This window comes from Oncorhynchus gorbuscha, linkage group LG04, assembly GCF_021184085.1.
Source record: "Oncorhynchus gorbuscha isolate QuinsamMale2020 ecotype Even-year linkage group LG04, OgorEven_v1.0, whole genome shotgun sequence".
Lineage (NCBI taxonomy): Eukaryota > Metazoa > Chordata > Actinopteri > Salmoniformes > Salmonidae > Oncorhynchus > Oncorhynchus gorbuscha.
In genome coordinates this window covers 69,432,714-69,458,599 of record NC_060176.1, presented here as the reverse complement: position 1 = coordinate 69,458,599, position 25,886 = coordinate 69,432,714, and the positions used below count along the sequence as shown (strand labels likewise).

Genomic DNA, 25,886 nt, shown 5'->3' with positions numbered 1-25,886 from the left:
CTTCTGGGACAGAGGGCATTACACACTGTGACATTTAACATTGATCTTGTACAGTTGCTTTCAACATCAAATCCTACTCTAGTGAAAGAAGAGGCCTTCTGCATCAGAACAGCCTCAAACCTTTCCTTCCCTTCATTTACACTGATTTTGAAGTGGATTTAACAAGTGACGTCAGTAAGGGATCATAGCTTTCACCTGGTCAGTCTGTCATAGAAAGAGCAGGTGTTCATAATGTTTTGTACACTCAGTGTATGTCTATGATGAAACATCTCTTTCTCCCTCCCTCTAGCTGAACCCCTCCAAACTGGAGAAGAACGAGGATGTGCATCTGAATCTGGCCCACCTCCTCCTAATCCTGTCTGAGCTGGTGGAGAAGATCTTCATGGCGGCTGAGATCCTACCCCCGTAAGCACACACACCACGTCCACGGTGCATATACCAACAAACTAACACGGGAACCATCCACATGTGATATTAGGGTTGGGTGATATACGAACTTTAGTCATATCGTCGATCGTGACTCATTTATTTGGACTATCAAAAAGACGAATCAATCCCAGTTGATCATTTGACTAGAATTAAAACATTTCACTGTGTCTGTACTGTTCTGCTTTGTCAAGTGTAAATAGGCTTTCATCTGTCATCGACGATGATGTCCCCATCGATGATGGCTGTCAATCATTGTCGACACCCGATGACATCGTTCATCGGCCCAACCCTAATAAGTAAGGAAGTGTATATTCGACCAGCAGAACACAAACTTAAGTTTAGGCATAGGGGTCGAAATCACTTACGTTAGGTTTTGGAATGAGGGTCAGAATAAGGTTGGGTATAGTTTGAGGTTAGGGAAAAGTAACATTGGGTTAGAGTACCACCACCCACCGCCAGTAAAATATACACTGCCAGTAAGAAACCATTTCCATAGTTTGAACCTTATATTATGACGTTCTTCTGTTGTACAATCAATTTATTATGTCATCGGACAAACCAACAAATTAACTGAAAACATGAAAGTAGCTCCAAAGGGTAGTTTGAGGTTTATATAAAGTATATTTAAGTCACATTCCAGTATTCACATTTTCTCTCTCATTGACCCTTTCAGAACTCTACGATATATCTATGGGTGTCTACAGAAGTCAGTGCAGCAGAAATGGCCCAACACCACTATGAGAACCCGGGTGGTCAGGTAACTAACTAAGAGCGTCTGCTAAATGACTTAAATGTAAATGTATAGACACCATAACTCTACTTTGCGATCTGAAATCCTCATGTATAGGCATCGCATAGAATTGGAATGGTGAAGCCCTTGGTCAAGGGGGAGCTCTATTGGGAACATTTTAACAAAGTTCTACATGTGATGAATACAATTTTGATTTGAAGTACTGATTTCTTGTTTGGCTATTCCAGTGGCTTTGTGTTCCTGAGACTGATCTGTCCTGCCATCCTCAACCCAAGAATGTTCAACATCATCACTGGTGAGCTTAACCTGTTATGGCTGCAATCCCGATTTCCCGGGATCGATATGACAACTACCAGTGAAAATAGAGGGCGCCAAATTCAAACCACAAATCTCATAATTAAAATTCCTAAAACATACATACATGTGTCTTATCATTTTAAAGCTATTTTCGTGGTTAATCCCACAAGTGTCCGATTTCAAATAGGCTTTTCAGCGAAAGCACTACAAACGATTACCGTATGTTAAGTCTCAACCAAACCACAATAAGCACAGCCATTTTCCAGCTAAATATAGCATTCACAACAACCAGAAACAAAGATAAAATTAATCACTAACCTTGAATTATCTTCATCAGATGACACTCATAGGACTTCATGTTACACAATACATGCATGTTTTGTTTGATAAAGTTCATATTTATATAAAAAAAATCTTTGAGTTTACATTGGTGTGTTAGATTCGCTAGTTCCAAAAACATCCAAGTGATTTTGCACAGCCACATCATTCAACAGAAATACTCATCATAAATGTAGATGATAATACATACACATGGAATTATAGATATACCTCTCCTTAATGCAACCACTGTGTCAGATTTTTTAACTTTACGGAAAAAGAAACGCATGCAATAATCTGAGACGGCGCTCAAAAGTAAAAACACCACAGCCGCTAAGATGGCATCAACATAAACAAGAAATTACATGATAAATATTCCCTTACCTTTGATGATCTACATCAGAAAGCACTCCAGGAATCCCAGGTCCACAATAAATATTTGTTTTGTTCGAAAATGTCCATTATTTATGTCCAAATACCTTTTGTTAGAGCGTTTGGTATACATATCCAAACGAAATTGATTATTGCTTAGCTTGGAATTAACCGTATGATGTCCATACATTACTTAATATCCGTGTGTTCAATTGTTTTTTTTGTGTAGACCCTCCCTCTGCAACAGCGGGACGTACCCTCACTCTGGTTGCCAAGTCTGTCCAGAACCTGGCTAACCTGGTGGAGTTTGGTGCTAAGGTAAGACCTCCTTAAAGCTCCTACGCTTTTCAGTGTGGGGACGTTTCTATCCCTGTGTCATCTAAGCACAGGCAAACCAAAGTGTAATCCTTCACAGCTTTGTGTTGTATCTGGTTCACGGAACAGTAGTTATAATATTGGGAGAGTTTATTAGGCATGGCGTGGGGGCTGGAGTTTGTACATTTCAGACGATTCCATTGGGCTCAAGTGAAATCTCCACCTACCCAGGACATGGGGCCATGCAAAACACACTCGCCCATTCATAACTCTACCATCTGTATGTCAGAAATTAATGGAGTGTTCCTCTTTTCAATCCAGGAGCCCTACATGGAGGGAGTGAACCCCTTCATCAAAAACAACAAACATAGGATGATCATGTTTTTGGATGAGTTGGGTGTAGGTTACCTGTTTTCATTTCCTTTAGACATCATTGGAACTCTTAGGTACTTGTAGACGTCATAGCAATTCTCTCTCAATGTCTAGGGACGACATTAATGTGCGTGCATTTGTGTCCTTTCTAGAATGTCCCTGACCTCCCTGAAGCTACAGAGCACTTTAGGACAGACCTGTCCCGTGACCTTGCTGCCCTGCATGAGATCTGTGTCTCACACTCAGACGACCTCCGCACCTTGAGCAACGAGAGGGGAGCACAGCAGGTGTGTAAAGTTTCAATGTCACATGCACTAGAACAGTGAAATGCCTTTCTTGCAAGCTTTTGCAAGCTGAAAACCCAACAATGCAGTAATCATTATCATGAATCATCATTACTACAAATAGCAGGGTAGAATAAAAACACATGAGAAATAGAAATAAGAACACGAGAAAGGAAGAAGCTATATACAGGGTCAGTTCCAATACCATATTTACAATGTGCAGGGATATTGGAGTGATCGAGGTAGATATGTACACTATATATACAAAGGTATGTGGACACCCCTTCAAATGAGTGGATTTGGCTATTTCAACCACCCCCGTTGCTGGCAGGTGTATAGAATCGAGCACACAGCCTTGCAATCTCCATAGACATTGGCGGTAGAATGGCCTTACTTTCAAGCTCAGTGACTTTCAATATGGCACCGCCATAGAATGCCGCCTTTGCAACAAGTCAGTTAGCCAACTGTAAGTGCTGTTGTTGTCAAGTGGAGACGTTTAGGAGCAACAACTTTTCAGCTGCGAAGTGGTAGGCCACACATGCTTACAGAACGGGACTACCGAGTGCGTAGCGCATAAGAATTGTCTGTTCTCGGTTGCAACACTCACTACCAAGTTCCAAACTGCCTTTGGAAGCAACGTCAGCACAAGAACTGTTTGTCAGGAGCTTCGTGAAATGGGTTTCCATGGCCACGCAGCTGCACACAAGCCTAAGATCCCCATGCGCAATACCAAGCTGGAGTGGGGTAAAGTTTGCTGCCATTGGACTCTGGAGCAGTGGAAATGTGTTCTCCGGCATGATGAATCATACTTCACCATCAGGCAGTCCAACAGACTAATCTGGATTTGGCAAATGCCAGGAGCACGCTGCCTGCCTGGTATGCGTAGTGCCAACTGTAAAGTTTGGAGGTGGTCTGGGGCTGCTTTTCATGGTTTGGGCTAGGCCCCTTAGTTCCAGTGAAAGGAAATCTTAACGCAACAGCATACAATGACATCTAAAAGATGTGTGGAAGAACTTGACTGGCCTGCACAGAGCCCTGACCTCAATCCCATCGAACACCTTTGGGATGAATTGGAACGCTGACTGAGATGAGCCTAATCGCCCAACATCACTGCCCAACCTCACTAATGCTCTTGTGGCTGAATGAAATCAAGTCACAACATCTAGTGGAAAGCCTTCCCAGAAGAGTGCAGGCTATAATAGCAGCAAAGTGGGGGCCAACTCCATATTAATGCCCATGATTTTGGAATAGATGTTCGACAGGTGTCCACATACTTTTGCTCATGTAGTGTATTTAACCAGTGATTGAAAGGCTAGAACGTCTATGTTAGGGACAATCTGTTTCACCCATTTTGGGATTTCTCAATTAAATAGATTCTTGAATTGTTTTTCTCGACCTTTTATTAACCAGGTAGGCCAGTTTAGAACAAGTTCTCATTTATAACTGCAACCTGGCCAAGATAAAGCAAAGCAGTGTGACGTCAATAACAAAATTTAAGTCTGTACAGTGTGTGCAAATGGCGTAAGGGGTTAAGGCAATAAATAGGCCATAGTAATGACAATTTAGCAAATTAACACTGGAGTGATAGATGTGCAAGTAGAAATACTGGTGTGCAAAAAATGTAATAAAACTATGGGGATGATGTATGTAGTTGGATGGGCTATTTACAGATGGGCTGTGTACAGCTGCAGTGATCGGTAAGCTGCACAGATAGCTGATGCTTAAAGTTAGTGAGGGAGATACAGTGGGGAGAATAAGTGTTTGATACACTCCCGATTTTGCAGGTTTTCCTACTTACAAAGCATGTAGAGGTCTGTAATTTATCATAGGTACACTTCAACTGTGAGAGACAGAATCTAAAACAAAAATCCAGAAAATCACATTGTATGATTTTTAAGTAAGTCATTTGCATTTTATTGCATGACATAAGAATGTGATCACCTACCAACCAGTAAGAATTCCGGCTCTCACAGACCTGTTAGTTTTTCTTTAAGAAGCCCTCCTGTTCTCCACTCATTAACTGTATTAACTGCACCTGTTTGAACTCGTCTGGCGACGAATATGTAGCGAGAGCATACAGGTCATAGTGGTGGGTAGTATACAGTGCCTTGTGAAAGTATTCGGCCCCCTTGAACTTTGCGACCTTTTGCCACATTTCAGGCTTCAAACATAAAGATATAAAACTGTATTTTTTTGTGAAGAATCAACAACAAGTGGGACAAAATCATGAAGTGGAACGACATTTATTGGATATTTCAAACTTTTTTAACAAATCAAAAACTGAAAAATTGGGCGTGCAAAAGTATTCAGCCCCTTTACTTTCAGTGCAGCAAACTCTCTCCAGAAGTTCAGTGAGGATCACTGAATGATCCAATGTTGACCTAAATGACTAATGATGATAAATACAATCCACCTGTGTGTAATCAAGTCTCCGTATAAATGCACCTGCACTGTGGTAGTCTCAGGTCCGTTAAAAGCGCAGAGAGCATCATGAAGAACAAGGAACACACCAGGCAGGTCCGAGATACTGTTGTGAAGAAGTTTAAAGCCGGATTTGGATACAAAAAGATTTCCCAAGCTTTAAACATCCCAAGGAGCACTGTGCAAGCGATACTATTGAAATGGAAGGAGTATCAGACCACTGCAAATCTACCAAGACCTGGCCGTCCCTCTAAACTTTCAGCTCATACAAGGAGAAGACTGATCAGAGATGCAGCCAAGAGGCCCATGATCACTCTGGATGAACTGCAGAGATCTACAGCTGAGGTGGGAGACTCTGTTCATAGGATAACAATCAGTCGTATATTGCACAAATCTGGCCTTTATGGAAGAGTGGCAAGAAGAAAGCCATTTCTTAAAGATATCCATAAAACGTGTTGTTTAAAGTTTGCCACAAACCACCTGGGAGACACACCAAACATGTGGAAGACGGTGCTCTGGTCAGATGAAACCAAAATTGAACTTATGTTTGGCGTAAAAGCAACACAGCTCATCGCCCTGAACACACCATCCCCACTGTCAAACATGGTGGTGGCAGCATCATGGTTTGGGCCTGCTTTTCTTCAGCAGGGACAGGGAAGATGGTTAAAATTGATGGGAAGATGGATGGAGCCAAATACAGGACCTTTCTGGAAGAGAACCTGATGGAGTCTGCAAAGGACCTGAGACTGGGGCGGAGATTTGTCTTCCAACAAGACTACAATGGAATGGTTAAAAAATAAACATATCCAGGTGTTAGAATGGCCAAGTCAAAGTCCAGACCTGAATCCAATCGAGAATCTGTGGAAAGAACTGAACTGCTGTTCACAAATGCTCTCCATCCAACCTCACTGAGCTCGAGCTGTTTTGCAAGGAGGAATGGGAAAAAATGTCAGTCTCTCGATGTGCAAAACTGATAGACGTACCCCAAGCTACTTACAGCTGTAATCACAACAAAAGGTGGCACTACAAAGTATTAACTTAAGGGGGCTGAATAATTTTGCACGCCCAATTTTTCAGTTTTTGATTTGTTAAAAAGGTTTGAAATATCCAATAAATGTTGTTTCTACTTCATGATTGTGTCCCACTTGTTGTTGATTCTTCACAAAAAAAATACAGTTTTATATCTTTGTTTGAAGCCTGAAATGTGGCAAAAGGTCGCAAAGTTCAAGGGGGCCGAATACTTTCGCAAGGCACTGTATGTGGCTTTGGTGACAAAACGGATGGCACTGTAATGGGCTGCATCCAGTTTGATGAGTAGAGTGGAGGCTATTTTGTAAATGAAATTGCCGAAGTCGAGGATCGGTAGGATAGTCAGTTTTATGAGGGTATGTTTGGCAGCGTGAGTGAAGGAGGCTTTGATGTGAAATAGGAAGCCGATTGGAGATGCTTAATATGAGTGCGGAAGGGGAGTTTACAGTCTAGCCAGGCACCTAGGTATTTGTAGTTGTCCACATATTCTAAGTCAGAACCGTCCAGAGTAGTGATGCTAGTCGGGCAGGCGGGTGCAGGCAGCGATCAGTTGAAGAGCATGCATTTAGTTTTACTTGCATTTAAGAGCAGTTGGAGGCCACGGAAGTGGTGTTGTATGGCATTGAAGCTCGTTTGGAGATTTAAGTGTCCAAAGAAGGGCCAGATATATACAGAATGGTGTCATCTACATAGAGGTGGATCAAGGAATCACCCTCGGCAAGAGCGGAATCGTAACTTACACATTCCTCATGAGTTTAGTTCAACTGTCATACCCCATCAGAACACAAAACAAGCTTATTTCACTCCAATGTGTGTAAACGAGGCAAATGTAAACAAACACTATATAGCCTCAAATCAACATTATAGTTTTAACCATGTTATCACGGATGGTCATTCCTTGTATCCGTGTCTGAATTTTAGTGGTTACATTTCTCCAGGCTATCCCTCTGCTTTTTAGCAAAACGGGCAGAGTGTACACTTTATTGGTACAACTGCTGATTTCCCCTTTTAATATGACAGTAGTAACAGAAACATGCCATGTCGTCGTGATTTGTAAACCATGGCTCTGTCTCGCTTGTTTACTCTCTTTGTAGCACGTGCTGAAAAAGCTGCTGGCCATCACTGAGCTCCTTCAGCAGAAACAAGATCACTATGCCATGTCCAACAGCAACAGGTAGTACAGCACTCCTCCTCTCTCTCTTGCTCTCTCCCTTTGTCTCCCTGCACAGAGACACACAGGGGACCTGACCCAGCATGTTCCAATCATTACCATGGCACCCCTCCATCTCCCATCTCCTATCTCCTCCTACAACAGTCCCACCCACCACATTGCCCATGCCAGGAGAGCTATGCAATGAAAGCAGCAGAAAACCGAACCAACGCAGTACCTAAACAAAACAAAAAAAACTCAACTTGCACCAGACTGCTGTATGCACAGTGAATGTGTTTTTTTCTTCTGAAAACAGTGTTCATGATTCTGTGACTTGGGTACATGTATGCGTATCATTCCCCTTCATCAAGAGGGTCAAAGATTTTATTTCAAAGTAAAGCTTCACATGCCCAAGACATGTTTTTCCACACAGCACAGGTTGCCAAAGTATATCTATCTCCCTGCTCAATATGAGGAAAGTCAACTGACATGAAGAAGCTACAGTCAACCCTGTAATGCTTTTTACTGTTATGGTTGTGACAATGTCCACAAAGTGCTGAAACTAGCGTTTCTATTTGTCTCCAGTATTTGGGGGTTCTTTCTCTGTATTTTTGTCTGGAGATTCTTGCAGAAAGTATGTTTATTTTATCTATTAAAAACAAATCTTGCTGGAATCATGAGTATATAGTTAACTTTTTTTTCAATATTTTTTTTTATTCCAATTGTATCACATTTTGATTGTTTGGTTCACTCTTCCTTAACTTCTCAATGCCAGACAAGATGCAGAATAAATACAAAAAGTTAATGTTTACAGCAGTAAATCTTTGAATAGTACAGATTGTATCAGACATGCATGCACCTATTAAAGTTGTTTTGTAAAGTAGATAATGGAGTCGTTCTTCCCCAGGTAATTAGTGATTGTTAAAGTGCCTTCAGGGCTGTCTGCTCTGTGTTATGACCTAGAAACCCAGGTTTGAGATTTAAGAGCAGCCTTGTATCATAACTTTTCAAAAATGGGTATTAAAGTATGGCAAATGAATGTTGACAGTTTCACTGTGCTCCGAGCCTAGTGATGTTATGCCCATGGAATATACACATTTTTACTACATAAGTAATTTAAAAACACATTTGCATTTCAAAGTTGACACCCAATAAAACATGTATCTTACAGAAGACGAGACCTTTTGAAAAAGCATCATGTATGGCCTCAAAGATAATACAATATCTAAATCCTCTCTCGTTGTTGAATCTTGCACACATTGGGTAGACCTGTGAGACTATTGGCCAGTATTGCTGACAGTCCTTCAGTGACAACAGGGGGTTGGGTGAAAAACAAAAACATTGTTTGCGTCATTCATAGGTCATCCAGATCTTCATCAGTCCGCTCCTATTAAACATAGCTATTTAATGACCTGTAAATCATGAGGCACTGGTAGCAAAAATGTGAAGTGGTTTTGACTCACTTCTGTCATCTGGGGCTCTTTCACTACATGATCATCCTCGTATCCTTTCTTTACCTGTAAAAATGATTGAAAATATATATTTGTACTTTTTCTGATGTCAGTGCACAATCAGGTGGTATATGTAGTATTGTTGACCTGTGTAAGCTGTAGGCTTTAACTGACTGGACTGAAGCAATGTCAATCATGGAGTTAAGTCTGCTGGAATATGTTTTTAAGAACCTCTTTCCTTGTTTGCACCTCATGATCATCCCTTCAAGTCATGCACATCTCTCCCCCCCCCCCGTTGTCTAGTGTACATCTGTCATGACAGCTCCATGGTGAACACTGTGACGTGACCGACCAGAGTTCATAGCAGGATGGATGTGGAAGGGGTTATGGTGGCATGGTCAATAAATGGCATTAAGATGTAACTGATGTACAGTCCTCAACAGTGTGCACTTTGTCTTGCAGGACTGAGTGCACCATCATGGCATTGGCTGCCATCATCCAGGTAATGTGATTTTTACCAATGGGACGAGGTCAGTCAGTCAGCCATGTACTGGCATGGAGCGCTGGACCGAAAAGCTAGGTGGTTTTGTATTGAGCTTTCTGGACATTATGATCCATTATGGCCGACTGAGTCCTGCAATGGGAACGTGACTGACTGGATCTGGGAATCTCTTGCCAGTCCCAAAGCCCTTGAACAGACACTGGTGAAATAATGAGTAACTCCTTACCTAATGCTAACCTGAACATTATCCAAGCTTGAGGGCCAAATCAGACAAGAGGACACTTTGAAGACTTGGCCTACATGGCAGAGTTACATAGCTTACAGAGAACTATAAACTGGACTATCTCCTGTATGTTGACTGCCTTGGCCTTTGTCCTGACTTGAACCCTTGGTCCCTACACATTTAGCCTCCTTGTCAACAGTGGAACCTTCCTGAAGGACCTTGGGTCAGGGGCTAGCCAAAGCACCGTAGCGATAACAACGACCTTCAGGGAAATCTAATGTAGCACCGATCCAAGAAAGCCTTAACTCCCTTTCTACACACCACTACTTCACTTGATTTTACAACCCAACCTCTTCCTATCCACAATGGCCGCTTACAGTCCACACTGGCATATACACACACACACACACACACACACACACACACACACACACACACACAGTACCCGTCAAAAGTTTGGACACCTACTCATTCAAGGGTTTTCTTTGTTTTCACTATTTTCTACATTGTTGAATAGTGAAGACACCTAAACTATGAACTAACACATGGAATCGTGTAGTAACTAAAGTGTTAAACAAATATTTTCAAAGTAGTCACCTTTATGACTGCTTTGCACACCTTTGGCATTCTCTCAACCAACTACAACTGGAATGCTTTTCCAACCATCTTGAAGGAGTTCGCACATATGCTGAGCACTTGTTGGCTGCTTTTCCTTCACTCTGCGGTCCAAACCATCTCAATTGGAGGCAAGGTCAGCTGATGCAGCACTCCATCACTCTCTGGTCAAATAGCCCTTACACAGCCTGGAGATGTGTTTGGTCATTGTTCTGTTGAAAAAAAAATTATAGTCCCACTAAGTGCAAACCAGATGGGATGGCGTATCGCTGCAGAATGCTGTGGTAGCCATGCTGGTTAATTGTGCCTTGAATTCTAAATAAATCACTGACAGCGTCACCAGCAATGCACCCCCACACCACTTCCTCGATGCTTCACGCTGGAGATCATCCGTTCACCTACTCTGTGTCTGACAAAGACACAGCGGTTGGAACCAAAAATCTCAAATTTGGACTCATCCAACCAGAGGACAGATGTCCCCCATCTAATGTCCATTGCTCATGTTTCTTGACCCAAGCAAGTCTTCTTATTGGTGTCCTTTAGGTGTGGTTTCTTTTTAGCAATTCGACCATGAATGCCTGATTCACTCAGTCTCCTCCTGCACAGTTCATTTTGTGATGTGTTTCTGTTACTTGAACTCTGTGAAGCAGTTATTTGGGCTGCAATCTGAGGTGCAGTTAACTCAAATGAACGTATCCGCTGTAGCCAAGGTAACTGGGTTTTCCGGCGGTCCTCATGAGAGCCAATTTCATTAGAGCTTGATGGTTTTTGCGACTGTAGTTGATGAAACTTTCAAAGTTCTTGACATTTTCCGGATTGACTGACCTTCATGTGTCAAAGTAATGAAGGACTGTCGTTTCTCTTTGCTTATTTGAGATGTTCTTGCCATAATTTGGCTTTAGCCCTATTTTAAAAGACCATCTTCTGTATACCATATCTACCCTGTCACAACACAGCTGATTGTCTCAAACGCATTAAGAAGGAAAGAAATTCCTTAAATTAATGTTTTACAAGGCACACCTGTTAATTGAAATGCATGCCAGGTGACTAACTCAAGCTGGTTGAGAGAATGCCAAGAGTCAAGGAAAAGGGTGGCTACTTGGAAGAATAACATACATTTTGATTTGTTGAACACTATTTTTGCTTACTACATGATTCCATTTGTGTTATTTCATAGTTTGTCTTCACTATTATTCTACATTGTAGAAAACAGGAAAAATAAAGAATCCTGGAATGAGTAGGTGTGTCAACTTTTGACTGGTACTGTATGTGTATATACACTGCTCAAAAAAATAAAGGGAACACTAAAATAACATCCTAGATCAGAATTAATGAAATATTCTTATTAAATACATTTCTTTACATAGTTGAATGTGCTGACAACAAAATCACAAATTATCAATGGAAATCAAATTTATCAACCCATGGAGGTCTGGATTTGGAGTCACACTCAAAATTAAAGTGGAAAACCACACTACAGGCTGATCCAACTCTGATGTAATGTCCTTAAAACAAGTCAAAATGAGGCTCAGTAGTGTGTGTGGCCTCCACGTGCCTGTATGACCTCCCGACAACGCCTGGGCATGCTCCTGATGAGGTGGCGGATGGTCTCCTGAGGGATCTCCCAGACCTGGACTAAAGCATCCGCCAACTCCTGGACAGTCTGTGGTGCAACGTGGCGTTGGTAGATGGAGCGAGACATGATGTGCTCAATTGGATTCAGGTCTGGGGAACGGGCGGGCCAGGCCATAGCAACAATGCCTTCCTCTTGCAGGAACTGCTGACACACTCCAGCCACATGAGGCCTAGCATTGTCTTGCATTAGGAGGAACCCAGGGCCAACCGCACCAGCATATATCTCACAAGGGGTCTGAGGATCTCATCTCGGTACCTAATGGCAGTCAGGCTACCTCTGGAGAGCACATGGAGGGCTGTACGGCCCACCAAAGAAATGCCACCCCACACCATGACTGACCCACTGCCAAACCGGTCATGCTGGAGGATGTTGCAGGCAGCAGAACGTTCTCCACGGCGTCTCCAGACTCTGTCACGTCTGTCACATGTGCTCAGTGTGAACCTGCTTTCATCTGTGAAGAGCACAGGGCGCCAGTGGCGAATTTGCCAATTTTGGTGTTCTCTGGGAAATGTCAAACGTCCTGCACGGTGTTGGGCTGTAAGCACAACTCCCACATGTGGACGTCGGGCCTTCATACCACCCTCATGGAGTCTGTTTCTGACCGTTTGAGCAGACACATGCACATTTATGGCCTGCTGGAGGTTATTTTACAGGGCTCTGGCAGTGCTCCTCCTTGCACAAAGGTGGAGGTAGCGGTCCTGCTGCTGGGTTATTGCCCTCCTACGGCCTCCTCCACGTCTCCTGATGTACTGGCCTGTCTCCTGGTAGCGCCTCCATGCTCTGGACACTACGCTGACAGACACAGCAAAACTTCTTGCCACAGCTCATCCTGGATGAGCTGCACTACCTGAGCCACTTGTGTGGGTTGTAGACACCGTCTCATGCTACCACTAGAGTGAAAGCACTGCCAGCATTCAAAAGTGCCCAAAACATCAGCCAGGAAGCATAGGAACTGAGAAGTGATTTGTGGTCACCACCTGCAGAACCACTCCTTTATTGGGGGAGTCTTGCTAATTGCCTATAATTTCCACCTGTTGTCTATTCCATTTACACAACAGCATGTGAAATTTATTGTCAATCAGTGTTGCTTCCTAAGTGGACAGTTTGATTTCACAGAAGTGGGATTGACTTGGAGTTACATTGTGTTGTTTAAGTGTTCCCTTTATTGTTTTGAGCAGTGTGTATGTACATATACACATCACTGAAGCTACTAGCTATATATTTTATAAGCTGCTTTACCTGTTGATAGGATACACTTAGGCTTATATGACAAAACCAGTGTTTGTGTATGACTGCTAAATGGAGTTGTACTATAGGTTCATATTTGTATCATAGCTTAACAGTTTGTAGGACCTATTTGTAACCTGTGAATGTAACCTGTGAAACTAACCTGATGTCTGGGCCTGAGAAACTAAAGGAACTGAGGAAATCTTCCCTTTTAAGCCTGGGCTCATCAACAGAAGCTTTCATATAATTGCAACTTCAATGTAACCCTCACTAACCCACCTTCCTTGGCGATACACTAACCAAGATCATACAGAGAACTTCTGTGCAGGCCACGCCCAGATTCACCACCCTGTCATTTGGATGAGAACTAGTTGATTTTGTTCAACCATCGTCTGCTTTTCCAAACAGCTCAAAGTCAGAGACTTGGAGCCGATAACCTGTAGTTTCTCAGTTTAGATGCACTGAAGATTACACAGACCTGACTCAAGTGTTTATAGACTAGACTATCGATATGGGTGACACAACTCCCCTCTTCAAAATGTACAAATGTAACTGTTCTGCTTCCTCTTCATTTCATATAGTGGATGTGTTCATTTTAGATTTTTCTACCTGATAGACAGAACTGTGAATCTTTTGCATCTTAGATACACTTGTTTGACCTGGCTAAATAAAACTGTTAGTATGTTTGGCAAAAGGGATTGCTTCATTTGTGCAAGTCTATTTACTCTGAAGTGGTCTTTAACAGAATATCTTCTCCTTACCTGACAGCCATTCCTATCACACAAAATGAACATGTTACTCAAGTCAGCTGATCATTTCTACCTCCCCAGTTGTGTGGTAGTGCACCCATGTAAGTATACACTCTTTTTGCGCAATGCAACAAATGCATGTGTTTGTAACCGACAGATTCATTCATTAACTCAATACACTGAGTATATCAAACATGAGGAACACCTTCCTAATATTGAGTTGCACCCCCTTTTGCCCCTCAGAACAGCCTCAATCGTCAGGTCATGGACTCTACAAGGTGTCGAAAGCGTTCCACAGGGCTGCTGGCCCATGTTGGCTACAATGATTCCCACAGTTGGCTGGATGTCCTTTGGTTGGTGGACCATTCTTGATACACACAAGAAACTGTTGAGTGTGGAAAAACCCAGCAGCGTTGTAGTTCTTGACACAAACCTACTACTATACCTCCGTTCAAAGGCACTTAAATCTTTTGTCTTGCCAATTCATGGCACACATACACAATCCATGGCACACATACACAATCCATGTCTCAACTCTAACATCTTTATGTTAAATCCTGTCTCAATCCTGTCTCCTACCCTTCAGCTACACTGATTGAAGTGGATTTAACAAGTGACATCAATAAGAGATCCTAGCTTTCAGTTGGATTCACCTGGTCAGGCTATGTCATGGAAAGAGCATGTTTTGTATACTCCGTGTTTACAAACATACACGTTGGCGTTTGTGCCAAAGTCAGCATGGGCCCTCTCCAAATCAAACTTTATTTGTCACATGCGCCGAATACAAGTGTAGACTTTACCATGAAATGCTTACTTACAAGCCCTTAACCAACAGTGCAGTTCAAGAAGAGTTAAGAATATATTTACCAAACTAAAGTAAAAAAATTAATAAAGCTTCATTTTGTAAGCATTCACCTCTTGTTTCAGAAATTCATGCTTCTTCATGAGTTTTTATCCCTGTGTAAAAAGAAAATTATTGTCTGTGAAACACCATGAAAAGCATTTGTATAATTTTGATTTGCAGTCAACTTTGATCAAGCTTTCCACCTTGTGGTTGGAATTGGAATCATCGCATCGTACATCTTTAAGAGAGTCTCTTTGTCCTCCTTCAGTCCCATACATTCTGTCAGATAGCTATAACAAAGTGGAAAACAAAACTATTTTGAAACTTAATAGATTACTGCATTGAATGAAAACGTGAGAATTACTACCCTGCTTTACAATACACTATGAAAGTATGTTAGTTGCCACTTGCAGTCCTCGAGGCCATGTTGGCTAGGACTTCATTCCATTTCAGCCCTTATCCTCTGAAACGGGGCCATGCTCTTGTCTAGAACAGAGCCCTGGTGCTGGCCTACCTCTCCATGCTGAGGCCGGCCTGCGACGCACTGTTCAGGATGGCCGTCATGGCGATCTCAGATGGGGGAAACAGCAGGCCAGTGTCCGTCAGGGTAGCCCGAGTCAGGAAGTCATCAGCACTCTTCCTCAGAGACTGGGTTCTCCAGAAGAGGGTGTCTTGTCTGAGGTAAAGGTCACCAATACAGGGCTGTTATCTGAAGCCTAACCTGCTTGGTTTTCTATTCGTACAGATTTAACACACCTACAAGTCTGCAAAATCGGTCATTAAATCTCAGCAACACACTTCATTAGGTTATGTTCATCTGCTGTATCTACTGAGCTTCAATGACCTGGTAAGTATCTCCATTTCCATCCACCCACCTTGAGGTCTATGAGCAGGCCCTCCATCAGTGTAAATGGTGTGTAGCACCAGGTGGAAGTTGAGCTGCTGAATGAGAAGGAGCACATACTCCAAGATCTGCTCCAGAGCCCTCCTGTCCGGCCGCACTCTTGCACAAGATCCCCCACAAACTGGGTGCTGGACACGTTAAAGTCATCCACCTACAGGACAGGTAGGCACAGGTCAGCCTGAAAGAGAAAAAAAGAGGTAAGCCAGGGAAGAGGTAGGATGAAAAGAGTGGGAAGTTAGCAAAACAATAGAGCAGAGGAAGGAAAAGTTGTGAAGAGAGCATGAGGAGAGAGACATGGAGGTTAGTTCAGAAATCAAGTGTATCTGTAGCTACCTGAATAGAAGTAATCAGAGGAGCCTATATACTGTATTTCTTAATATAACAATATAGGAGTACTAGTCAAAATCAAGCCCTTGACTACTCACTCGCATGATTGTTCTAGGGGTGGTATTCCATTAGTGAGTTGTTCAGGTAAAATCTCCGGAAATACATGATGGCTGTACCCTGTTGATGATTGCAATGTTAATCTCTTACATAAAACTGGTTAGGTCGGATTTACGGTGTACCCTAATGTCTGTTAACTGAGAACTAAAGGCTCACATAATTGGTCAGCTGCTCAATTAAGTTCTGGGTCCATGTTAAGAGAAGAGATGGAGACCTTCTCTCTTTGCAAGTTATGGGCATAATGTCTCCTTCTGTTTAAACATTCAAAAGATGCCAACAACTGCAAAATCTTGATTAGTCCAAATAACCAGTGATGACAAACACCGGAACTACTGCTGCCTCATCCTATGCATCCCATTCAGTCCCTACAGATTCTCTCAGTTTACATGCAGTATATTTCCATGAGTGATGAGGTGTACCTTTACAAAATACATACCACAACAGACTTGGGCATCACAGGCTTGAAAGCATTACAGAAGTCAAGCAGTCTCTTCTCGTAGTGCCTGAAGAGGACGTCCTCCTCATGAGAGTCACTAACCCCAGGCTTTTTAAAGGAAGGGATAAAGGAAAGGATGAGAGACGACAACGTTGGGAGGTGGCAAATATAATCATAAAGTTGTAGTTAAAAAAAACTAGACACTGTGACTCATTATCACATGTAATGTAACATGCTACAAAATATTTTACCTTCCCACTGGTGAGCATTTTGTTGCAATATTTCCCAGTTGGGTTCATATCTCAGTTTCATACTTTCTTCATTGTCGAATGTCCAGAACTTTCTCTGTGACCTATTGTGAAACATGGTAAAGCTCTGCACATAACAGAACATGTAGGTTGTCGGGATGTCATTGAATCGAAGATACTGACACCAGACATGATATGTTCAAGGTAAGTTACCTAGCAAGCTAGCAAATTCTTTAGCCACCAAAAATAGCATGGGACAGTACATTGCCTGTAAAATTGAAACCGTTATTAGATAGTTCAATGAAGCAAACTGGGCTGGGTCTCCCAAATGCATGGTAGCTCTAAAATAATCTTAATTCACCGAGGTAAAAAAAAAACAGTTTCAAGTAGGATATTCGCACTTTCAAACCACTTGAGCCACAGACTCCAAATAAGTGTCATGATATTGGAAAAATAGCGCACAACATTGCACAGGTCTTATTTTCACGATTTGGACATTAATTAGCTTTCCAAAGCTAATAAATATGTGGAAATGTGAGCAGCATGTTGTATTCCTCGTTGAATTAGTTAGGGGGCGTAAACAAAGTACACACTTTTTTTACATTCAAATTTCAATAGCTCCTTGGTCATGTGACCTGACTTCAAACCAGGTTCAGAATGTCCACTGACCACCCTTCTATATTGCACACCCTTTAGTTTGTCAATTTTTATCTCACAAGATTTTAAATTAATTTGTAAAATTTAGAATTTCAATAGCTCCTTGGTCATGTGACCTAGTGACTTCAAACATGGTTCAGAATGTCCAATGAGTGGGCCTAAACATTGCCTACCCTTTAGTTTGTCTATTTTCATGTCACACGTTTTACATACATTTTTCAAAATGTAAAATTTCAATAGCTCTTTGGCCATGTGACATAATGAATTCAAACTAGGTTCAGAATGTCCACTGACTACCCTTCCATATTGCACACCCTTTAGTTTGTCCATTTTCATCTCACAAGATTTGACATGAATTTTTCAAGAATTTAAATTGTAATAGCTCCTTGGTCATGTGACCTAATGACTTCAAACAAGGTTCAGAATGTCCACTATCCTTCTATAGTGCGCACTCTTGTTGTTGTACTGTAAAATCACACAGTGTATCGTACATTTTTCATCGTTTCAGATATCAATAGCTACTTGATCATGTCAATTACACACCTAAGAAGCGTGCAGTGGAATTAACCTCTCGTCATGTATATTCTATATTGTTGTACATTAATATTCGTTTGACAATTAGGGGGTTCAGTCCAGTGTTGTGTTTACCCTTTTCTTTAATATTTATCTATAATAATTGGTAGTTCTAAGTACTTATTTTCCAGCGGTACACAATAGGAGAGAGACAGATAATATCTCCTTTCGTCGTTAATATCAACCATAAAGGAAAAGGGCAAAGTACGGGAGTCATGCTATTCATTGTCCAAAGCAGGGCTGGAGAGTGAGCTAGTGAGGTAGGCTGCAGTGGGTTTGCTGGTCAATACATATACTGAACATGTAACCACAGTCATGGTGGCCAGTAAACCAATGAATAAAAATGTTATATTGACAAATTAAACAGAAATTGTAGACCTTTAATCTTTTCAAACATGTCAGACACTTAACTTCAAATAATTATGAAAGATTTCGCAGTGTTAACTTTATCTGTATCCCTGTTTGATGTACATTTCAGAGCCTCTTTAGTGTGGATGGGGTATAGCATACATTTCAACAACAAAAACAGCACTCCCAGTTTCTGTTCTTTCTGTTCAGTCTTCATTCCTAGGAACAGCACATGGAACCAGCGTTGGCATGCAAAACATTCAATCAAAACAAAACAAAGAGTAACACGTTATAAATAATATCAAATATAAATGCAGTTTGATGAATGACAAATTAGTCATCCATCGTGTTACATCATGAATTGTGTTACATGCAGTCACTGTTGTCAAACGATTATAAACATGTTAAATAAACTTATTAACCAAGTCAGTCTTTGGGCCACATCCAGGTTCTTTATCAGTGGCACACATGAAGCAGTTGTTGGCTTTGTTGAACTCTGAAATCATAGGCATGAACTGAACATATTGCTGTCCCACACAACTACATAAAAATAAAGAATTTACATTTACTTTGAATTAAATGTCATTACATACCAGACATTTTTAGTATATCCTCAGCCATTTATTTTCGCAGTTGCTCCATGGGAGGGGATGTTGGGGAAGTTTTGTGCAACTTCCTTGGCCATCTACCACAAATAATAAAATAGCTTTTGACCCAATTGTCACATAACAGCCAACCATTCATTATTGAAAATATAACTATCAAACCTGCATTACAAAGTCTCCGCAGCTGAAGGTGTCCGCCTGGCTACTCCAACCTCGGCCAACAGCCCCGGCCTCCCCGCAGCTACTCGCCCAAGCCTCTCCAGGTTCTCCCTTACCCAAATCCAGAGAGCAGATGTTCTGAAAGAGCTGCAAAACCTGGACCCGTACAAATCAGCTGGGCTTGACAATCTGGACCCTCTATTTCTGAAACTATCCGCCGCCACTATCGCAACCCCTATTACCAGCCTGTTCAACCTCTCTTTCATATCGTCTGAGATCCCCAAGGATTGGAAAGCTGCCACAGTCATCCCCCTCTTTAAAGGGGGAGACACCCTGGACCCAAACTGTTACAGACCTATATCCATCCTGCCCTGCCTATCTAACGTCTTCGAAAGTCAAGTCAACAAACAGGTCACTGACCATCTCGAATCCCACCGTACCTTCTCCGCTGTGCAATCTGGTTTCCGAGCCGGTCACGGGTGCACCTCAGCCACGCTCAAGGTACTAAAAGATATCATAACCACCATCGATAAAAGACAGTACTGTGCAGCAGTCTTCATCGACCTTGCCAAGGCTTTCGACTCGGTCAATCACCATATTCTTATCGGCAGACTCAGTAGCCTCGGTTTTTGGGATTACTACCTTGCCTGGTTCACCAATTACTTTGCAGACAGAGTTCAGTGTGTCAAATCGGACGGCATGCTGTCCGGTCCTCTGGCAGTCTCTGTGGGGGTGCCACAGGGTTCAATCCTCGGGCCGACTCTTTTTTCTGTATATATCAATGATGTTGCTCTTGCTGCGGGCGATTCCCTGATCCACCTCTACGCAGATGACACCATTCTATATACTTCCGGCCCGTCCTTGGACACTGTGCTATCTAACCTCCAAACGAGCTTCAATGCCATACAACACTCCTTCTGTGGCCTCCAACTGCTCTTAAACGCTAGTAAAACCAAATGCATGCTTTTCAACCATTCGCTGCCTGCACCCGCACGCCTGACCAGCATCACCACCCTGGATGGTTCCAACCTTGAATATGTGGACATCTATAAGTACCTAGGTGTCTGGCTAGGCTGTAAACTCTCCTTCCAGACTCATATCAAACATCTCCAATCGAAAATCAAATCAAGAGTCGGCTTTCTATTCCGCAAAAAAGCCTCCTTCACTCACGCCGCCAAACTTACCCTAGTAAAACTGACTATCCTACCGATCCTCGACTTCGGCGATGTCATCTACAAAATTGCTTCCAACACTCTACTCAGCAAACTGGATGCAGTTTATCACAGTGCCATCCGTTTTGTCACTAAAGCACCTTATACCACCCACCACTGCGACTTGTATGCTCTAGTCGGCAGGCCCTCGCTACATATTCGTCGCCAGACCCACTGGCTCCAGGTCATCTACAAGTCCATGCTAGGTAAAGCTCCGCCTTATCTCAGTTCACTGGTCACAATGGCAACACCCATCCGTAGCACGCCCTTCATCAGTTGTATCTCACTGATCATCCCTAAAGCCAACCCCTTATTTGGCCGCCTTTCATTCCAGTTCTCTGCTGCCTGTGACTGGAACGAATTGCAAAAATCGCTCGATTCCCACCGTACAGGTCGCAGTGGTGGGTAGTACAGTGGGGCAAAAAACTATTTAGTCAGCCACCAATTGTGCAAGTTCTCCCACTTAAAAAGATGAGAGAGGCCTGTAGTAAATTTCATCATAGGTACACGTCAACTATTACAGAAAAAAAATGAAAAAAATCCAGAAAATCACGGATTTTTAATGAATTTATTTGCAAATTATGGTGGAAAATAAGTATTTTGTCAATAACAAAAGTTTATATCAATACTTTGCTATATACCCAAAATATAACTTTTTGGTAAAAGCTCAACCCGTCGTGTTTGGAGGACAAAGAATGCTGAGTTGCATCCAAAGAACACCATACCTATTGTGAAGCATGGGGGTGGAAACATCATGCTTTGGGGCTGTTTTTCTGCAAAGGGACCAGGACGACTGATCCGTGTAAAGGAAAAAATGAATGGGGCCATGTATCGTGAAATTTTGAGTGAAAACCTCCTTCCATCAGCAAGGGCATTGAAGATGAAACGTGGCTGGGTCTTTCAGCATGACGATGATCCCAAACACACCGCCCGGGCAACGAAGGAGTGGCTTCGTAAGAAGCATTTCAAGGTCCTGGAGTGGCCTTGCCAGTCTCCAGATCTCAACCCCATAGAAAATCTTTGGAGGGAGTTGAAAGTCCATGTTGCCCAGCAACAGCCCCAAAACATCACTGGGGCGGCAGCGTAGCCTAGTGGTTGGGGCGGCAGCGTAGCCTAGTGGTTAGAGCGTTGGACTAGTAACCGGAAGGTTGCGAGTTCAAACCCCCGAGCCGACAAGGTTCAAATCTGTCGTTCTGCCCCTGAACAGGCAGTTAACCCACTGTTCCCAGGCCGTCATTGAAAATAAGAATATGTTCTTAACTGACTTGCCTGGTTAAATAAAGGTAAAAAATTTTTTTAAATGCTCTAGAGATCTGCATGGAGGAATGGGCCAAAATACCAGCAACAGTGTGTGAAAACCTTGTGAAAACTTACAGAAAATGTTTGACCTCTGTCATTGCCAACCAAGGGTATATAACAAAGTATTGCGATAAACTTTTGTTATTGACCAAATACTTATTTTCCACCATAATTTGCAAATAAATTCATTAAAAAATCCTACAATGTGATTTTCTGGATTTTTTTCTTCTAATTTTGTCTGTCATTGTTGAAGTGTACCTATGATGAAAATTACAGGCCTCTCTCATCTTTTTAAGTGGGAGAACTTGCACAATTGGTGGCTGACTAAATACTTTTTTGCACAACTGTATATTTTCTACAATGAGATCACAAACAGGAAATTACGTCACTTCCGTTGCGGGAAAACAACTGTGGTGAACCTGGTGAGTATCAAGATTTCATACCATTACATTTTCATTATATGTTGGTGTTAAGATGTGGGAAAGCATAAGATGTCCACCCTGTTAAGCAAAATTACAAAAGACGTTAATCGAATTTCATAATTTCAAAATATATTTGTCAAACAATGCAAATTCCTTTTCAAGTGGCAGCCATTATCCTAGCTTCATCACAATCACTTGGAGCATAGTTGCACATTTCTTCTCAAAATGACCACCCTGGTATTGTCCACCCTGTTATCCACATAATTACAGTATATAAAGCACGTATAGTATTTTAAGAATAAATACATATTTTTCAAGTTATTTCAGTTACATTCTCAAATATCAAGAATTTGTGTAATGTATTTTAAAGAGTAAGACACCACTCAATCAGGACATTGTCTGGAAAAAAAGCTTGGTTGATGCCATACAAATATTTTTTACCAAACAAATTTAAGGAATTGCACTTTAAGATTCAACATAAGATATATCCATGTAATTCTATGTTTCCCAATTTGTGGCTGTTGATGATATCTGCGTTTTCTGCTAAACAGAATCTGACTCACTTGTTCTATGAATGTAAAAACTGTGATAGATTTTTGTGAAAACCTTGCAGAATAATGATTTACCTTTTTGAACACTACCCATGGTTTTGACATGAAGGATATGTTACTATTGCAATGATAGCAACACCATTGACATTCTTGTGCCTTTTATTATTATTGTTGCTTTATACACAAACAAAAATTCCAGAATTCTATTACAAAATTACATTTTTTTTGATTGAACTTAATCATCTTGTTACAAATAATAATAACATCTTCCTGAATCAGTATAATGAGATTTTTGTCTGAGTGTATACAATTACACGAGAATTGTCATTCTTTTAAAAAATATATTTTTATTTGAGATATTTTTTGTTATTTACATAAAAAATATATTTTTTGTATGTATTTAGTATTGTCACGTTCTGACCTTAGTTCTTTTGTCTTTGTTTTAGTATGGTCAGGGCGTGAGTTGGGTGGGTTGTCTATGTTAGTTTTTCTATGATATGCTATTTCTGTGTTTTGGCCTGGTATGGTTCTCAGAGGCATCTGTCAATCGTTGTCCCTGATTGAGAACCATATTTAGGTAGCCTGTTTTCCATTGTGTTTCGTGGGTGATTGTTTTGTGTTTTCTGTTGTGTGGCTGCACCAGTCAGAACTGTTTTCGGTCGTTCTCTTTGTTTTTGTTATTTCCATGTTCATTGAAAGAACATGGACACATACCACGCTGCACCTTGGTCCTCACCTTCTTCCACCAAAAACAACCTTTACAAGTATTTTCTTGTTTAAACCTTAGTTTAGTTTTGTTAGACATGTCTAATGTAGGTAAGTTATTGAACATTTTATATTATGAATAAATAAAACAAAAATAATACGCACAGAATGACAGAAGCTGGAAGAAAGGACATCCCTCCCACTGAGCAACCACATTGGAAGATGTGTTCGAATCTCATCATGGACAACTTTCGCATCTTAGCCAATTAGCAACTTAGCAACTACTTAGCATGTTAGCTAACCCTTCCCCTGACCCTTAGCCCTAACACATAGCCTAGCTAATGTTAGCTGCCTAGGTAACATTAGCCACCTTGCTAATGCAAGTGTTAGCCACCCACAGTGATGTAAAGTACTTAAGTAAAACTACTTTAAAGTACTACTTAAGTAGTTTTTTGGGGGTATCTGTACTTTACTATTTATATTTTTTGTCAACTTTTACTTCACAACATTCCTAAAGAAAATAATGTACTTTTTACTCCATACATTTTCCCTGACACCCAAAAGTACTTATTACATTTTGAATGTTTAGCTGGACAGGAAAATGGTCAAATTCACACACTTATCAAGAGAACATGCCTGGTAATTCCTACTGCCTCTGATCTGGCGTACTCACTAAACACATGCTTCGTTTGTAAATTATGTCTGAGTGTTGCAGTGTGCCCGCCTCTCGTATACCTTTGATATTTTAGTGCATTTTTTCAATGACATTTACTTTTGATACTTAAGTATATTTAAAACCAAATACTTGTAGACTTTTACTGGGTGACTTTTACTTGAGTCATTTTCTATTAAGGTATCTTTACTTTCACTCAAGTATGACAGTTGGGCACTTTTTCCACCACTGGCCACCTTGCCCCAGCTAACGTTAGCCACAACATTTTTCAAATTCTAAACATATCATATGAATTGTAATTCGTAACATATCAAACAAATTGTAATTTGCAACATATTGTACAAAATGGATGATGGACGTCCACAAATGAATACATTCCATACCAAACTTAACATACAGTACCATACTAATTGGAGTGTGCCTGATTTACTATGTTACATCTAGAGCAGTCCTCTTAAACCTTACCCTGTCTCTCTCTCTCAGTAATTTAGCTGTGTACCTGCAGTAATTTAGCTGTGTACCTGCAGTAATTTAGCTGTGTACCTGCAGTAATTTAGCGGTGTACCTGCAGTAATTTAGCGGTGTACCTGCAGTAATTGAGCTGTGTACCTGCAGTAATTGAGCTGTGTACCTGCAGTAATTGAGCTGTGTACCTGCAGTAATTGAGCTGTGTACCTGCAGTAATTGAGCTGTGTACCTGCAGTAATTGAGCTGTGTACCTGCAGTAATTGAGCTGTGTACCTGCAGTAATTGAGCTGTGTACCTGCAGTAATTTAGCTGCGTACCTGCTGTAATTTAGCTGCGTACCTGCAGTAATTTAGCTGTGTACCTGCAGTAATTTAGCTGTGTACCTGCAGTAATTTAGCTGCGTACCTGCAGTAATTTAGCTGTGTACCTGCAGTAATTTAGCTGCGTACCTGCAGTAATTTAGCTGTGTACCTGCTGTAATTTAGCTGTGTACCTGCTGTAATTTAGCTGTGTACCTGCTGTAATTTAGCTGTGTACCTGCAGTAATTGAGCTGTGTACCTGCTGTAATTTAGCTGCGTACCTGCAGTAATTTAGCTGTGTACCTGCAGTAATTTAGCTGTGTACCTGCAGTAATTTAGCTGTGTACCTGCTGTACACTGCAGTTATTCTGCAATAACTGCGTCCAAAATACCACAGTCGACTGCAGTGACAGCACTTTTACTGTAGTTTCAAAACTGCAATCTTTTTTTGTAAAGGACACAGAGAGAGAGAGAGAGAGAGAGAGAGAGAGAGAGAGAGAGAGAGAGAGAGAGAGAGAGAGAGAGAGAGAGAGAGAGAGAGAGAGAGAGAGAGAGAGAGAGAGAGAGAAGCCAAGAAGAATGGTAGAAATGTAAAGATTGGTAGGTGTGGATACATACAAAAACTATATTCTTGGCTAAAGTAGAACTTAACATACCCAGTGGTAGGCTATTCAATTGGGCAAAAACTTAGCATCAGCTAAGAGGATTGGTTAGTTGTTGTTAGGCACTGTCTATCAGCACATAGTGATTCGTTTTTATTATTCCAATAAATGTTCCATTTTACTTTATTTTCTTTTGAGGATGCCTAGTCTTGCTCTTTTGGAGAACAATTTTATTTGCTTATTTGTCAGATCCTTCCCAACTGAAATTATAGGCTATAGACTAAACATAAAACGGA

The 25,886-nt window shown here is 41.4% G+C and overlaps 1 protein-coding gene and 1 pseudogene across 1 annotated transcript in view; one reads left to right on the top strand and one right to left on the bottom strand.

Annotated features, from left to right (window-relative positions):
* LOC124034590 (ras GTPase-activating protein 1-like) overlaps nucleotides 1-8,621 on the top strand; it is a 40,509-nt gene extending 31,888 nt beyond the window's left edge. Inside the window, exons 19-27 of the mRNA XM_046347989.1 lie at nucleotides 290-405; nucleotides 621-725; nucleotides 1,103-1,186; nucleotides 1,408-1,475; nucleotides 2,397-2,485; nucleotides 2,804-2,881; nucleotides 3,007-3,141; nucleotides 7,683-7,762; nucleotides 7,904-8,621. Of these exons, the coding sequence (XP_046203945.1) occupies nucleotides 290-405; nucleotides 621-725; nucleotides 1,103-1,186; nucleotides 1,408-1,475; nucleotides 2,397-2,485; nucleotides 2,804-2,881; nucleotides 3,007-3,141; nucleotides 7,683-7,762; nucleotides 7,904-7,946 (798 nt within the window). The 3' untranslated portion in view covers nucleotides 7,947-8,621. The remainder of the gene's footprint in view (nucleotides 1-289; nucleotides 406-620; nucleotides 726-1,102; nucleotides 1,187-1,407; nucleotides 1,476-2,396; nucleotides 2,486-2,803; nucleotides 2,882-3,006; nucleotides 3,142-7,682; nucleotides 7,763-7,903) is intronic.
* A 49-nt stretch (nucleotides 8,622-8,670) lies between these two features.
* LOC124033044 lies at nucleotides 8,671-17,135 on the bottom strand (annotated as a pseudogene).
* Between the last annotated feature and the right edge of the window lie 8,751 nt (nucleotides 17,136-25,886).